At 42.6% G+C, this 17372-nt stretch overlaps 1 protein-coding gene across 1 annotated transcript in view; it reads left to right on the top strand.

Moving 5' to 3' along the window:
- Nucleotides 1-775: 775 nt before the first annotated feature.
- znrf2b (zinc and ring finger 2b) overlaps nt 776-17372 on the top strand; it is a 50695-nt gene continuing 34098 nt past the window's right edge. Inside the window, 2 exon segments of the mRNA XM_005472374.4 lie at nt 776-1926; nt 1929-2196. Of these exon segments, the coding sequence (XP_005472431.2) occupies nt 1807-1926; nt 1929-2196 (388 nt within the window). The 5' untranslated portion in view covers nt 776-1806.

The following is a 17372-nucleotide window of genomic DNA, read 5'->3' as shown; positions in this document are numbered from 1 at the left end:
TGCATATTCTACTGTCTCTGCATTATTAAACAGCACACATTGCAAGCGACATGAAGATGAGTTGTTTGGTGTGAGAACAAGGCTCAGTGTGAAATAAACAGTAAAAGCTTTCAGCTTGCCACATATCAAAATTCATCTCTTTGTCTGGAATTCAGTGTAATAAAATACAACCCTGGCTAATTTAACTGAATTACTGAGTCATAAACATAAGAAACTTGGAAATAGATAATGAGGAAAGTTACATTTCAAGCAGAAAATGTTTGTTTTTTCTGTGTTTTTTTAAATTATCACTTTATTAGTGTTCATCTTCAAAGTAAATACTTAAAAATAAATATAAAGCTTGGATAAAACTTGGAGGTATTGGTTACTCTTGCAGTCTTTCTAGAAGCAAACCTGTTGAAGCATCATCTAAACTTTAATTTGAATAGGAACATGTTAACCCCAAAGGGGTCACTTAAAAAAAACTGCTATAGCATCATCACTGACATGTGCAACATGCACATGTAAGCAGGTTACAAAAGTAGGCAAAACTCTCATTTTGTTGCACTCTGACTTTATCTCTGAAAAAATGCCATCATCTACCGTCATCTCTGATGAACTTCAGGATTCTCTGAGGGCTATGTCTCTATCTTATAATGTCTCTGCTTCTAGTGAGTTCCTGTTAGTTTGTCCAAAACCAAGAGATGAGGATGGATAGGACCAGCTGTGAAATATAACTTTAACTTTAATTCCACTGATAAATCGTTCTTTGAGAAAGAGGGGATTTGTGAGTTTCACGTGGTTGCCGGTAGGTAGCATTACAACAGCGGTGGCTGCAGTGACTCCAGATATGCTCTCAAAAGTTGTAAGTTTGGACATATGCTGTGTGTCCAGAGGGGGATACATCGAGCGCTGGCGAACATTGTATGTTCTGTATGCAAGCACCTCTTGACATCGGATGATTCTTTTTGATACACTCTGTATGAGTCTATAGTGTTACAGATAACTCAGAAGTATATACAGCATATAAAATCAACAACAGAGTGCTGAATAAGAAGTACTTTTGTTTGAGATACTTGAAATGTATATTATTACTTATGCTTACTTATATAAATGCATAAATTGCCACTTTGTAAAACAGTTATTTAATAACATAAAACTACTGCTAAGGAGGCTTTGGTGCCTAGTGGGGCTCTGTGCTGTGCAGTGGGAATTTAAACTCCTCAAAGGCTTTATTTTGAAACTTCTGGGCGGAAGTCCCCGTGAGCCTACCTAGCTTGGCAGCTAGCCTGCGCAGCAAGTCTCCTTGCCGCCGCCGCCGCCGCTAAAACGGTTCAGTGCAGGACTATCTCCTCCATCACTTCCTTCTACTGAGCAATGTGTTGTGAGGCAGGGGGGTGTGAGGAGCGCCACTCTTCACTGCTTCACGCGGCTCGGGAGCCATGGCGGAGGGGGTACTGAGGACGACCCAGCGGCCGGAGCACAGCGGGTCACCAGGAGCGGCTCAGCACACAAGGAAGGACCCACGTTCTCACCTGCAGCCCAGCCTCTAGAACCGTTACTGACGGAATACAATGGTGACGTCTGCTAAACTTTTCCGCACATCCTCAGCTTTGGTCACGCGCGGCCGCTTTAACTTTTCACCAACTGGCAGTTGTCGATTCTCGATGGTATCGTAGCGACGCGGAGTTTGGTGTGCTTTTCTCTTCTTCCAGGACGTGTGTCCTGTAAAGCCATCTGCCTCGGGCGGAAATCTGGCGTACTGTCCCGCAGTGAGCTCGCACAGCGCCTCGTTAATATTTCAAAGCCGAATCAGTAGAGGTTAACATGGGGGCAAAGCAGAGCAGCCCCACTGCTAACCCAGCTGCTAACGGACGGACCAGAGCCTACTCCGGCTCGGACCTGCCCTCCAGCACGTCCGGTAGCAGCGCTGGCAGGACTGCCGCCCGGGGGCGAGGTACCACGGTGCGTCCGGAGCCTCCGGACCCAGCACCAGCCAGCAGATCGGAGCCAGGGCCAGGTCTGTTGGGGGCTCGAGTTTAAGACCCCACTCTGGCATTAACATTCCCAACAGCGGCGGGGGCTACAGCTCCCCGGAGTCCGGCGGCAGCAGCCCGGAGGAGGCGGCGGACAGGGAGCGCTCGGGCGGAGGGCAAGAAGTTCCCCGGCTATTGATTGGATCGTTACCAGCACACCTTTCGCCTCATCTGTTCGGAGGTAAGAGCGCAGAGCCGCTCCGCTGCTGTGGTGACGCTGACGCACGGCTGTTTACAGCAGGGTACGGCGGAGAGGTTAGGACGGGGGCAGTGGTAATCAAACAGGGTTCATTGATTCCTAGAAACGTAGTATTACAGTCAGCTGGTACGACACGAAGCATAACTGATGTAGGTCGGTTAGCGTTATACCAAGGTGCTCCTCAATCCGAGGAAGAGTCATGTGATCGCAGATACAGTCACCGGATCACCGGTGAACACACACCGTGTTCGTTACCTCATCTAAACTTTACAAGATTAAAGAAAACCAGGGGTCAGCTCCTTCCAAGAAAAATGATCAGACTAAACGTGACAGTGATGTTTGACGGAGTGGAGCAGGTTTAAATGAATGTGAAGCTTAAATAAAACATGTTGGTTTCTTTTGCAGCACGGTGGCATGGTGGTTAGCACTGTTGCCGCACAGCAAGAAGGTCCTGAGTTCAATTCCACCATCAGGCCAGGGTCTTTCTGTGTGGAGTTTGCATGTTCTCCCCGTGTTTGCGTGGGTTCCCTCCGGGTACTCCGGCTTCCTCCCACCGTCCAAAGACATGCAGCTTGTGGGGATAGGTTAATTGGATAATCCAAATTGTCACTAGGTGTGAATGTGTGAGTGAATGTGAGCGTGAATGGTTGTCTGTCCCTGTGTGTTGGCCCTCCGACAGACTGGCGACCTGTCCAGGGTGTACCCCGCCTCTCGCCCTATGACAGCTGGGATAGGCTCCAGCGCCCCCCGCGACCCTGGAAAGGATAAGCGGAAGCGAATGGATGGATGGATGGATGGATGGTTGGTTTCTTTTGCAGTCCCTCTAGAAGCAAGACTCAAATAAATGCCCGCATCTGTCTTGGTAAAGCCTCTGCGCAATTATCTTTCAATTACAAGTGACAGGAGCAGTATTTTGGCCTAATCATAATAAATGATGACCTTAATTGAGCTGCGCAGATGTTACATACTGTTTCTCGGGTGTTACTGTTGAGTCTTCAGTATTGAATTTTTGTAATGAATGAAAAAGATGCATTAAAAGGTTTGATTCCAGTTAGAGTAAATATGCGATGAGCAAAAGTTATGGTCAGGTGGAACATTAAGTGGTCATCATTAGAGTGAGGAAGGAGAATGATCAAAGATGGGCTCATTATCCATCACAAGTCGTTACCCAGTATTGTCAGTGGTACCTGTGAATGTGAAACCTGCCAACTAAACAAATGACTTTATCAGCTAACATTAGAAACCGTCAGCAGAAGCCTAAAGCTGCTTTTGCTTTTGCCATGTGAGGAGGGAGGGATGGACATTTATTGGCTAATAACATGTCAGTCATGGGTCTTTTGGATAGGGGTTGGGAATGCTGGTTAAAGCTCTTTTATACTGGCGATGGTAGGGCCAGACTAATACAGGAGTTTTAAGAGCGATACCATTTCAGTATTCTGATACATTGGGTGTCTTCTTAGAATCTCTTTCTGTCAGACACATGAAGCACACAGACACACAAACCATAAACATATTTGCCTAACATTTGTTATAGCCATAAAGTTATGCCCGTGATTGCAGTTATTTATTTACTCGTTTATGCTCTGCCCAGCTCTACAAAAAATTTACAACGTGGACTTGATGTTTTATTCAGAATGATACAAAATCAAAGTCTAAGACTCTGGAAAGTGTTTACAAAGGTCACGGCCAACCACTGTTTTCCCAGAAGTGTTGTTAAGCTGCAGGTATTTGACTGTGTGGCCATTAAAAAAATGCTGATTTTTGGCATTTCTGTTTCTACGTTCACCTTCTAAACTGTCTGTGCTGATCTGACCAGCTTGCCAAATGACTTGTTAAGACTAGTTAATGTGATCTGTGGCACACATCAAACGTAAGGGCCAACATGGAGGAAGTTGGTCACCCAGCTGTATCTTTACTGCCAAATATGTTTGTGAACAGTCTCGTGTTTGTGTCACAGTTTTGACTGAGCACAAGTCAGAAAGCTGACTGCAGTTCTCTGAACAGTGTCAGTGTTAATGTTTTTATGAGGTAAAACAGCGCCTTATTCTAAGCTCGACTTAGTTACAGTGATAGTAGAAAATACCAGTTGAAATGATCAAAAGGCGATCCATAGCTTAGCTTCAAAGCAGCTGTATGAATTAGACACAGACAGCGATGAAGATGCTGGCCCCTGAGTGAGCGGCTCCTGCTGGCTTTAATAACAAATAATGTGTGATGATGATGACTCATTTGAGCCAAGTGCTAAGATAAACAGCGCGAGCCTCCTTGTGAATGCTCTCTTCTTGGTTTCATTGATCTGCTGTGAGGGCTGTAGTGACTAATCTACAAACGCTCTAATGCTTCGTGACCCGAGGTTGATCGGGGAACTGGGGCAGAGGTCAGATACACAGCTCGGCATGTGGCACAGAGGGAGTCGGTCAGGGAGCTGATTGTCAGTGCAGGTGAGGGTCGGCTGGGTGATGCTCTCGGTGAAAACGATTCACATGGCGCAGCAGATCATCCAGCACGAGCACAGTGAGTGTGTGTGCTTGTGTCTGTTCACAGAAGGAAGACAGAAACGCTGAGTTCATTCGGGGAAGACAATAGAGCCATTTGAGATGCATTGCCCTTCTCCTGGAGAGCATTTAGCAGCAGGCGGTTCAGGCTGGACAGTTTCCAGAAGGCATCATTTTTATATTTATTTACTAGCGTTTGCTGTTGTGTATGCTGTCTGTCAGAACAGTGGCAGGTTTTATGCCTTGATCTGATCATTTTATAATCTATAGCTGAAGTGATAATAGCACGCTCACAGAATCAGAAGATGTTAAGACAGATCAAACCAATCCAGGCGAAAATAACCTCAAGTAAAATAAAATCATTCAGCTGTCTGTAGGGATGGGTATCGAAAACCGGTTCTTGTTGAGAACCGGTTCCCACTGTTTCAATTCCTTGGAATCGTTTGTCATTTTTGCAAACGATTCCCGTATCGATTCCAGTCGCCCCGAATGACGTCACCACGTTGTGGAGCGTCATTTACCTGGCAGGGCGCCTAAGCGGCTCAAATGCTCAAAAGTTTGGTTATACTTTACGAGAACAGATGACAACAGGGCAACTTGCAATACTTGCAAAGTAGATATTTCATTTAAAGGAGGAAACACTACGAATATGCAAAAGCATTTGCTCACAAAACACGCGATGACCTTAAATGAATGTCGTGTTTTTAATTCCGCTCCGGACTCGTGAATCTCAACCCAGCAGCAGCGGTAACGTTTGCACGTCCTCTCCCGTTAATGCGGCAGGTAAATAATCAACTAACAGTGCATATTATGTTAGCGCGATCTGCTTTATTACAAAACCTGCCGTTACTGTGCATTTAGGTGACCATGATGAGACAGACAGAGTCTGGCTGGCAGTTCTCGCTGCAGTCTACCGTTAGCGTCTCCTTTCAGTCCAGGATAGACGAATGTCACCGAGCAGTGACTAAGTTTGTGGTCAAAGGCTTGCACCCATTTGCCACAGCAGATGCCCCGATTTCCGGTAAGTGAATGTGTTTAATTGTAGGCAGGGACATTACTGGATATTCTTGTGTAATTGCTACAGAATAATTTATGTTATACTTTCTTATTGCTACAGAAGAATATTTATTTTATTATTTTACGTTTACAATTTTCCCCGGGGACCCTGTGACACCCCATTGAAGAGCCGTAGGCTGTGGATCTCTTAAGATCTCACTGTTGGGTTTGTAAGGCCATGTTACTCCTAAATTTCTATCTTGTTCAAAGAGAAGATATAAAACAAAGTTCTAAGCTAATCGACCTTAGTGTTCTCCTTTTTTAAAAGAATCGATAAAGAATCGAATCGTTAAACAGGAATCGTTAAAATGGAATCGGAATCGTGAAAATCTTATCAATACCCATCCCTAGTTGTCTGATAAAAGTACCTTTTAAGAAAAGATTTAAAAGAAGTCCTAGACTCAGCCGGTCTCGTGTCCTCAGGCAGGCCCGGGGGCTCCAGCTGCAAATGCTCTGATAAAAGACCTCTGCCTCAGGACTACTCACTACATGTGGGCTTGTCGTCTTCTGTGTGTGAGGTCAGAAATGTAGGACTGAAAAAGGCCAAGGAGGAAATAATAACGTGGTCACAGCTCGACGTTGACACTGAGAGCCGGAAAGTTTAACGTCAGTGATATAAGCAGATAAATGCATGTTAAGTTCAGGTGCTGTGAAGGTGTGTGAAATGCCCTCTGTATGTTTAACAGTCAAAATAGATCCTGTCTTTGAAATAGATGTTTGTGGTGTGCTGCTCAGAAATGTTCAGATGATTCGGCCGGTGAGTCACGTAATGAGCGCTGAGCCCTGGAGGGCAAAAACAACACTGCAACTTGTTGGACCCTGACAGTTTGTAGAAGCTGAAGCATGCCAACATTTCTTTGGTTTCATACCGTTTGATCCACGTGCAGCCGCTGCTTTCCACTCTCTGTGTTTATATACCACTTTGCATTTTATCATTATTATTCATCTCGGACGCTTTTCCACAGTGTGTCTTTTGTCCTGTTTATTCCCCTCACCCTCAACTGATCACAGCAGATGGCCCCGCCCCTCCCTGAGTCTGGTTCTTCTGGAAGTTTCTTCCTGTTAAAAGGGAGTTTTTTCTTCCCGCTGTCCCCAGGTGCTTGTTGTTCGGAGGTGGGCATGTTTGGGGCATTTACTCAGTATCATTGTAGAGTCTTTACCTTACAGTATAAAGTGCCTTGAGGTGACCCTTGTTTTGATTTGGCAGTATATAAATAAAACTGAATTAAATAAATCTGCACTCCAACATCTAGAGAATGCTTACACTGCTACCAGTACAAAGGTACAGTGTGTATTTTGGATCTGGACTGGTCAGTAACAATCCTGCTGTTTCAGACTAAAGGCCAAGCGCTTTAGTGTAGTCCAAGTAAAAAAATGTGGAGGTGGAAATGATCAGGCTCACTTTAAACAATCTGATTATAACAGCCTTTAATATAAATCAATGTTTTTATTTGATTTGAAAGAGGAAAAACTGAGCAACAGAATTTTACAGTGTCAGAAAACAAACCCCTCCTGTGGACACGTTACTGTCTGAAAGCTTGACTCTGGCATTTCTGTACTTCACACTCTTGGCATTTATCATTGACATTTACACTAATGCTGGTAAATCTGCTGTCAGCTGATCCATCCACATGGTGGTTCCACCTATCAGACTCCATTTAATAATAATATTATTGAATTATTATTTAATCTGTTTAATAATAGAGTTAGTAATCACATTATCAGCATATTAAAAGTTTGTTGCAGTAATATTTAAAAAGACAGCAGTTATGGTCGAGGCTGTTTTTAAACACTGGATCCAAGAATTTATCTGGGACTGTCAGCAGCAGGTGGATAACATGATGGATGATTGTGCATCTAAACATGAACAATAATAATAATGTTAGAGTTGTAAAAGTCTGCATTAAACAGATAAATACGAGGAAAGAGTTCACAGATTATACATTTCCATCTTCTTTAAGTTGCTAATCTGTGTTAGCGACGTGGAGCTATCAAATGTTTACAAGGTATGAAAAATATCTATATGCATAAATTATTATCAAATAGGACTGGGCGATATAGCGAGTTTTTTAAAAATATCGATATATTTTTATACAAGATATAAGATGTGACAATATCCTTTATATCGATATAGTCTATGTTATGTTATAATCATAGTTGCGGAGCCGCAAGTTTGCCTCTCTTTCGTCCACTTTTGTCTTTACGCAACGTTACTCGACCTCGCCTCTCCTTCACTGAACACAACTCCCCCTCCTCCCCCATCGCTTCACCTGCAGGCAGCAACAAGATGGATACGGCAAATCTCCGTTAATGAGTTACTGTGCATCGCCCCGTGCGTGGGGCTGGACGGCGTCAACGTGTTAACGAGCTAACCACGCTAACGAGCTAGCCACGCTAACGCCATGCACGGCCTGAAATCCTTTCATTCTCTCAAAAGTTGACTGCGCGCCTTTTGTATGAATTCTGGTTGTGCTTGATGACCGCCAACCGATTTTATGTGATACACAGCGCTCAGCAATCTGTCAAAAATGTTTTAGTACGACTTTGCTAAGCTACGGAGCTGCACCGCTTGATGGATTGTCGGAGCATTACGGCTACCGAGGAGCCTCGCGGAGTGATACGTACTGTGCTTCAACGTAATATTACCGTACTGTGTGTGTATAAGGACCATAAATGGCTCCTGTTCAGAGACAATTGCCGTTTCTCAATTCTCAAGTATGTGAGTACGTACTCGCATTCTCGGCGAGTACGTACTGGCGAGAATGCGAGTACGTACTCACGTACTTGAGAATTGAGAAACGGCCTTTGTCTGAGTTTCGGACGAAATGCATTCTGGGATATTTAGCTGTACCAAGTCCACACAAGTCACCACCGATGCATGCTCGATAAAACGGGCGGAGCGAGAACACATCCGGGACTTTTTCGCGTTCTCGGTTTGATGCGTACTTCGAATTGGAACAGTACTTGGTCTCCGACTGATGACGTATCACGAGTACACGAGAACGCAAGTACGCACAAGTACGCATATTGAAAAACGGCCATGGTTACGAAGCGGATTTCAAACTCCAGGCTGTCAGTCACGCAGTAGAAGTTGGGAACAGAGCAGCTGTGAAATCTGTCTTTGTTATTATGCTCAGCGTCTGTTAGTTTACATTTTGACTGCACAATTGTGAGCTCTTTGTTATGCACAAAAACATCATTGTTTTCTTTTATTCATAGAGCATCATTATTTAATAAATGCTCATAATTTATTTTTGAGTAGTTTTTTTCATGTACATCTATGCTGTATGTTAATAAAAGTGCCTGTGTGACATCTGGGACACAGCTTTGACTAAGAACTCTCTTTTTGTTCTTATTTTATGGCTTTAAAAAATATCGAGATATATATCTTATATCGCCATCCAGCTAAAAAATATCGAGACATGAATTTTGGGTCATATCTCCCAGCCCTATTATCAAATAAACCAAGAGCTAAAACACTGTAACTTCACATCACACATTCGTAGTAATATAAGAAGCATATCTTTTTACATGAGACTCCCTCAACGTTTGACACATAGCACCCCAACCATTAGGGCCAGTGTGTCTCACCATTCTAAGCTTTAGCCTCAAGACAGGACGCCGCTCCGAGTCCCTCCATCCATTGACCAATGTGCTGTCAATGGAAATGCTGTGAATCATAATGCCAGGGTACTGAATGAACTGAATCAGGAAGTTTTGGGTCATTGTGTTTGACAGTGCTCTTCATGAAAAGACCAAATGGAGGAATATCTTCTGGAAGAATCGTACACATCCTTCCTGTAGTGTTGCAAAGCCTTGGAGATTTAATGGCAGGAAGCAGAGAAACACTTATCTGAAACCTGTCGTGTCCGCATTGAAATTTCTACTGCAAGTTAGCGCTGTTCCATATCATCACATCCATAATGCTGAATATAAACTTTTACATGATATAAAAGTTTCTTATCAATATATTAATTACATAGCGACCATGCGTTTATGTTCTCTGGGATGGACAAACACAAACAGACAGATAGCAGACAAGCCCATGCATGTCAGTCAGCAGTGGCTCTGATGAATTATTAAACTACTCCAAGAACCTCCAACAAAGCACAAAGATTTGTGCAAAATATGGAAGAAAATTGTTCATGTTAAAGATGGAAACTTGTTTCATCCTTTGAGGTGGAATCGCTGTCAGGCCCAACCAGGAGGATATGCCAGCAAGCTGGTGATTGTGAAAGAACTTGGAGGCTATATCACCACCCCTACCTACACCTCCTACCAACTGTGTCTGCATCAGTGGTTCAGACTGTGATCGTTTTCTCTATATTTCAGTTATTAGGAAAGAGGAGGTGATTGTTGCATGAGTGGATGGCATGCAGGCTTTGCAAAACATGCTGTGGTGTTTACCTGCAATTCATTCAGAGCAGCAATCAGACCTACATCACCAGAGTAGATTGAACACCTTTTAAAGAACTCCCTCATTATTATCCACGGGGAGAACATGTTCATGTATCAGAGAATTTGAACTGATTTATTTGGACTCGCAGCTTTTCATTCAAAATAGGAGAATGTCAAAGAGAAAGAAAAACAGCACGCACACTGTGGTGATCACTGCTTTCTGCACAGGCTTGGCTCATTTTAAATGAGTCTTAGCCAACCCGCCTTCCCACCAACTTCCTACTTGAATTTGTCTGTGCGCGGGAGGAGTGAAACAAACAGTACAGTATCTGTAAAACCTGTGAACCGAACATTTACCGAACCAGATTTTATACGTAAAAGCACATTTTTCGTAGTACCTTTAGTCTTTATTATTTTGGCGCTGTATGCGAGTGCATGTGAGCGTGTTTACTAAAACAAACACATTCATGCACAGAGCACCACGCACACATGTGGCAGGTTGTGTGCACAGGTTGTTAATGCGAGTGTGAGTCAGCAGACAGGAGCGTAATAATTAACTTGGCTCGTTCAGTATCCTTCTATGATGGCCACATGCATGCATCAGTAGTGTGCACATACATACACACACATTTAAACTTGTTAGCAGGTGGCGTGATGGCTTTATTAAAGGTGCTGGATCTTCATTTAAAGAACAGGCTGGTGGATATGCAGCAGAGCAGCTTTGCCACATTCAAGCCAAAAACTGTGTGAAGGAGTGTTTTTGCTGAAGAGTATGCAACGCTGACAGAAATGTAATGCAAATGAGAAAGAGAGCTTTAAATAACTTCTACAATGGTCTGACGAGCAGCATAACGCATTCATTCTGTGTTTGTCTCAAATGGACAAACGGATGTGTTTGTTTCCTAGTGTCAGAACCATAGACTGTATATAAAAGATGGACATAGCCCATGGTTTTGGCCCCTGTATTTTGGAATGTCACTGTTGGGCCAGTGGGTGAGATTGGACATTAGAAATTAAATTTGATAATGCTGTCAGTCTTGGTTAGCATGCTGCATTCATAAGATCTTTGCTAATTGGCATTTGCCTGAATAGCATATTCACCCCTAAAAGCCATCGGGGTGAGGACTAGAGTACTACATTGCCTAGATGTTGTATGGAATTGCACTTTGTGAATACCTTGTTTCACATTTTGCTGTGCACAGTGACCTGTGTTGGTTTTTCCTTCCAGATTGTGTGGTATAATAGTTTGTGAATTTAAGTGGCTGTTTCCTGCTCTGGATTACAAATACCACGCAGCATTTTGACATTAAAACCTTTAAAGATGGTCACCCTCACAGTGGGATCAGTCAATAATCGAGCCTCTTTCTGCCAATCCAAGCAAGCAGATAAAAGCTGCCACGTATACTCTTTTTTTCACTAGTACCTGCTCTGCTCAGCTCGACTCAGTTTTTTCGGGGTTTGCATTAGGTGGCAGTACCAGCCTACTCAGCTGGGGTTCCAAGTTGATAAAAATGTGACCTCAAGAGACTGCATGCCACTGATTGGCCAGTACGCAGCGCAAGTCGAAGATTCACGAGAGCGACTCCTTTACAGAAAACAGAACCGCCATTTTTGAAACCCGGCAACGAGGGAAACAGCTGCAAAAAGTCAACACCGTGGTCCAAGCAGCAGGTATACCATCGCCTCGGCCTCCTCCATCGTTTTGTGTTTGTGTTGCATACAAATGATGTCACAGGCTTTTGGACACATAGCTATAATGACCCCACGCACACAGAGCAGCTACTCAGTTATAATGGAAAGCGACCATAACAGCTGAGGAGGTACTTGTGGAAAAGAGATTAGAGTGGGTCCCAGCTGACACACCTACCAGCAAAATTGCATATTCCAGTCTGGTCTCAGTGGAAGCTCATGTTTTATTGATGCTTCCAGGGAGCAGCCTTTATGTGCATCCTTTTTTCCCAATAAGCTACTTTTAGTGACACTTGTAATGTGAAGTTTGAGTCTGATTGAACCAGGTGCCAGCAGCAGTAGCATCATTACTATTATTAGTAGTGACACTGCTTAACATTTAACAATAGCTAAAATAAGATAAACTTGTAATTTTGCAGGATCTGCACAATATTGTCTCATAATAACACTGAAAATGAGTTTTTACCTGGGATGTTGTGTCTTGGGTGAAGCTTCTTAACCAGCTGCTTAAAGCCCTGTTTGTCAGTCATTTCCATCCACCCTTTGCTCTTCCTGTGATATGGAGCGCAGCTAGCCAGGGTTCCAGCGGTGTTTGGTCATTTGTTTACATTTTGGTTGCATATCACCAGCTGCTAGCATCTCCTTCGTATCCTGGTTTTACTCATCATTGTGTTTTTGCCTGAAGTGGTCAAACACGTTTGTTGTTTCCACCTAAAGGTAGAATGCTTTGCATGTTTTGCAAAGTGCTGGGCTTTGCTGGAGGTTGTTGCTCGCTCCCTTTAGGTACTGAGTCATCATCAGAGGCTGATACTTGGCTCTCAGACATGCCCAGGCTTGTGCTGTTGTTGAGGGTACTATGGAGTGTAAAGCCATATGACATAATAATTTGACATTTTTATACTATTTAAAAAATGTATATTGTCACAGATGATATGATTTGGCACAGAACTATCCAGTGCATGTAAGGTTCTCAATAAAAATCCTTTAATTCCAACGAGCACTGGTCATTTTTCACAAACCACTGCACAACTACTGACTGACAGCTTCTGTAAGGCCGAGTCAGGTATATATTCAAATCCTCACTGTAAAAAAAAAAAAAAAAAAGAAAAGAAAAAATCTTTGTTTTTACAAAGTATTTCCCAAAGAATCCTGTAACTTTCTGCTAGGAGTATAGACTTTTCTGTAAATGATAAAACAGAAAATTCTGTAGATTGGCAGTATGTATCGTCTGTGCTGCTTACGGATATTCCCTTTAACTTTAACATGTTTTCTGTTCCATTAACGGACCTTTCTGTAATAGTAAAATGTGAAACTCTGTTTATACTACCACTTGCAGGTGTTTCCTTTCACTGTAACTCTTTAAATATATGTTACAGTTACAACCTAATACACCATTTGCTCGAAAACTCTTAAATTAATCTGTGCTTAGTACACAACACTGGTACATTTAATGACTCGTATGTTTAATGTGAATTATCTTTTTATTCTTTTCAACTCAAAAACAATACCAAAATTAAACGACAGAATCCATTTTGCCATAAAATGACTAAACAGCTGATACATGAATAATATATAACAAACTCATTATCTTTACAAATTGAGCTTTTTTATTTTCCTGACATCAGTTTGTAAATTTGTTCATATACTTCATTTAAATGTATTCAAGTGGCTGTTTTCATCAAACAGGATACCTCACACACATTTACACACATTTCATTTAACAATATGCAGAGTACCTTCAAACTAGCATCATGGCTGTGGTTGTTTTCCCTCAGATAAATGGTTGAGTCAGTTATGGCCAAAGTTACCTTTGATTACCAAACTTGCATTTACTTAATTTCCTCCTATATAATGAATAAATAAAATACACAAGCAGAACAAAACATTAAAATAAAGAGATGACGACAGAGCGTTAAACCACAGAGGGGGTGGTCAAAAACAAAGGTTTCTGCAAACGTTTGCTGTCAAAGAACACGTTCATATCTGACACACCAGCAGCATCTGTCAGAATGGCATTTAATGCGCTGGTTTGTGGCATTTTGGTGCTGATGCAGATACAGATTTTATGGGAGTAAAAAATAACAATATTCATATTTTAGCTACACAGAGCCATGAAATATGAGATACTACTTGTGACCTACATGGATTTCATCGCCCATTTTTTTCCTCTGTCATTCTCCTCCAACTACAAAGCTCCTGTTCCTATTCCTTGTCACTTCACTAACATGTATCAGTGATTTTGTTTTGATGTATTAGGTGTATTCTCTTGTCCCCACAACATGCCCCTCATCCTCTGTCACCACCAGCACGGGCGCTTTAGCACCATGTTCAGTCAGGTACCTTGTCCTTGGAGTTTTACTTCACCTTAATAGCATTAGCATTACCCGTTGGAGTATCCTGAGCATTAACATTGTTAACTTTTAGAGCCCAACAGGTTTATTGGCAGGGTGATGTTATCAGTCATTATAAACTATTATCCTGTCTATTAGAGCTATTGCAGCAGACGGCTGCCCCACCCTGAACCTGGTCCTGTTCAAAGGGTTTCCATCCCACTTTCACCAAGTGTTTGCTCGTAGGGGCTCGTCTGATTTGTCGTCAGATTTTCTCTGTATTGTTGAGTCTTACAATATAACCTGCCTTGATGTGACTATTGGTGTGATTTTACCACCTTATAAATAAAATTGAATTGAATTGAATTGAAATTTAAAGGGCCGGCCTTTTGCAATACTCCTTTTAGTGTTGGTTTTTTTTGTTGTTGTTCTTAGCTCAGGTCCATTGTTGGTCGACACAGACTTTATACAGGAGGGAGTTTATATGTGCATGGCTTCAGGTTCCCTTCTTGTGTGTAAGAGTTCCTGAAGCAGCAAAGACGGAGAAAGAACCCACCAGGTATTGTGTAGTTTGGAGCATGGTCCATCTCTACAGCAGTTCTAGACAGTTGTTCCACACCATCGTAGACATTAGGCTGCTGCTACTCCTCCTTCTTCTTCTTTTGGCTGTTCTCTTCAGACCGGATCAGCTGTCTCCATCTCACCCTGTCCCTAGCATCCTCTTCTGTCACGCTAAACCTCTGAACATCCTTCCTTACTACATTCATGAACGTCCTCTGTGGTCTTCCTCTTATCCTCCTGTCTCGTAGCTGCATCTTCAGTATCCTTTGGCCAGAATATCCCCTATCCCTTCTCTGTCTGCCAACAGTAGCAAAGTTTCCACCGTTAACCTGTAAACCAACAGCACCAGAGATGGTTGTTGTAAACCTGGGCTCAAACTATTCCAATGTGGAAATGTCATTCTTTATGATCCGCACTGGCCATTATTTTATACCCTTACTGGCACAACCCTTCCCATTTATCCGGGCTTAGGACTGGCGCTTGGTGTACACTCGCTTGTGAGCAGTAAGGCTGTTCAGAACTCGAGATTATATCAAATTAGAGAAAGACACCTTATTGCTGAAAGTGGTTGCACTCAGTGTGTCCAGAGACATACTGACATAGTTGTAGTGTGAACGTGTATTGTTTGAGGCGTCTATATTTCTGTCACTATGTGCAAGCTGTAAACTCATGAAGGAAATGACCACCTATTGATTATAGTGTGGCTATAACTCTCAATCAGTTTGATAAAATGCTTGGCAGCAGAGAGGCACAGTTCTGAATTGTACCAAACTCTAGTTTCATGCAGATACTGACTGGCCTGTGACCAGGTGGAGAAATTGGATTTTAGGACCTTTGAGAGACTTTTATGTGGGCAATCAAAGATATCCCATCTCCAACTCGGCTATTCTCTTGCTTCTTCCTGTATCCCAGTGAAAAGCAATTATAGTGGGGTCAAAGGTCTTAAATATTGCACGGGGTTGTAAATTCTTTGCTTCTCTACGCGTCTCTTTACAATAATAGAAATGCCAGCTACTGTCCACAGTGCACAGACAGTGCATTTGTATGTCTGCAAAAACAAAAAGACCCCTGCAAAAAGAGCCAGTCTCACCTCTGCGGCATTGTTACGATAACTGATTCACTTTGTCTTTTAAATTTGGTGTGACAACCGCAAAACACATTAGTCAGTTCTCCACACATCAACACAGGGTGATTTTTACAATATTTTAAAGAAGAAACTTTGGAAGTCTTTCTAGATATAAAGTAGAGCAGGGATGACTTTGTAGCAGTGAATCCACAACAAGTGCTAAAGTGAAGCAGGTGGATTATTACACCAGGCCCGACTGCAAACAGCACATGCAGCATTTGTCCCTGTTTGACCTTTGGTTAAACAGTGCAGTATCTCTGCGCTCCTGTGCAACACTGAGAGTCACTTTAGTCAAATTCTGGCTGGTAAGATCAGTGGTTATAAAATGTGATACAAAGTGTTTTTTGATTTGTTTGTAGTTAAAATTCAGAGAAGCTAAACATGACATCAGTCAGAGGTTGCCATGGTGACTGTGAGGCGGGCTCAGGTGCTTTCAATCAATCTAAGATTCTTTATACTGTACTTTGATGTTTGGTGATTCCTAATGAAGTCATTTCATTTCAAGTTTACTTAATATTTTCAGATGTGCTTACGATCCAGCTTATATCCACTCACAATGCTGCTGACTCTGTCTGTAAATAGGTTACATGAAGAAATCCCTCTGATAGGACATCACATTCTTATTCTGGGAACTAGCAATGATTAGTGTTGACAGAAGCCTCCTGTGTCCTGTTGTACACAAAGTCTCCTTTAGTGTCAGTGGCCTGATGCACTGGCTGGGACATCATTAGCTGCAGAGGGATTAGAGCTGGGCGATAAAACGATAACGATATGTATTGCGAAATAACTTTTTCTCGATAGAAAAATTAAACTATTGCGATAGGCCTCATCTCTCTTGTCCTCTTAAAAAAAAAAAAAGAACAGCCAATCCAAATTAAGTAGCGCAGAGCCGAACCAATCACAGCCGCAGCGTCACGTCACATGACTTGTTACGTACAGCACAAGCGCCAAGGCGCACATGTGTATTTGTTTTTGCAGCCGGGCCGCCCAGGTAATGAAGGAAATGAGTTTGCCGACTAGAGAAAAATCAACCGAGAGCGTGAGCGAAGGTTACCGAAGAAAAAACAGATGATGGTTCCAATGCTGGAGAGCTTGTCAAACGGAAGGGCCACAGAAGCTCCGTAGTGTGAAGGTATTTCGGCTATTTCAAGTCTGACAAAAAACAGAGTAGCGCGCACTGTAAATTGTGCCGAAAGCAAGTCTGGAAATACAATAAAACGGTGCATGCTCAATCTCTGACTGAAAGCGCTAATTCGTCATTCGGCTTTTGTCAGACTAAAGTAACTGTTAAAACTGTTTGAAAAGCTAAGCTATACAACAAGGAGAGATTGATGCTACGTCCACACGTACCCGGGTATTTTTGAAAACGCAGATTTTTCTATGCGTTTGCACCTTTCGTCCACACGTAAACGGCGTTTTCAGTCACTGAAAACGGAGATTTCTAAAAACGCCTGCCAGGGTGGATATTTTCGAAAACTCCGTTTTTGCATTTACGTGTGGACA

The sequence above is a fragment of the Oreochromis niloticus genome, linkage group LG11 (assembly GCF_001858045.2).
Source record: "Oreochromis niloticus isolate F11D_XX linkage group LG11, O_niloticus_UMD_NMBU, whole genome shotgun sequence".
NCBI lineage: Eukaryota > Metazoa > Chordata > Actinopteri > Cichliformes > Cichlidae > Oreochromis > Oreochromis niloticus.
The sequence above is the reverse complement of the archived record's forward strand: the minus strand, read 5'-3'. Positions and strand labels throughout refer to the sequence as shown.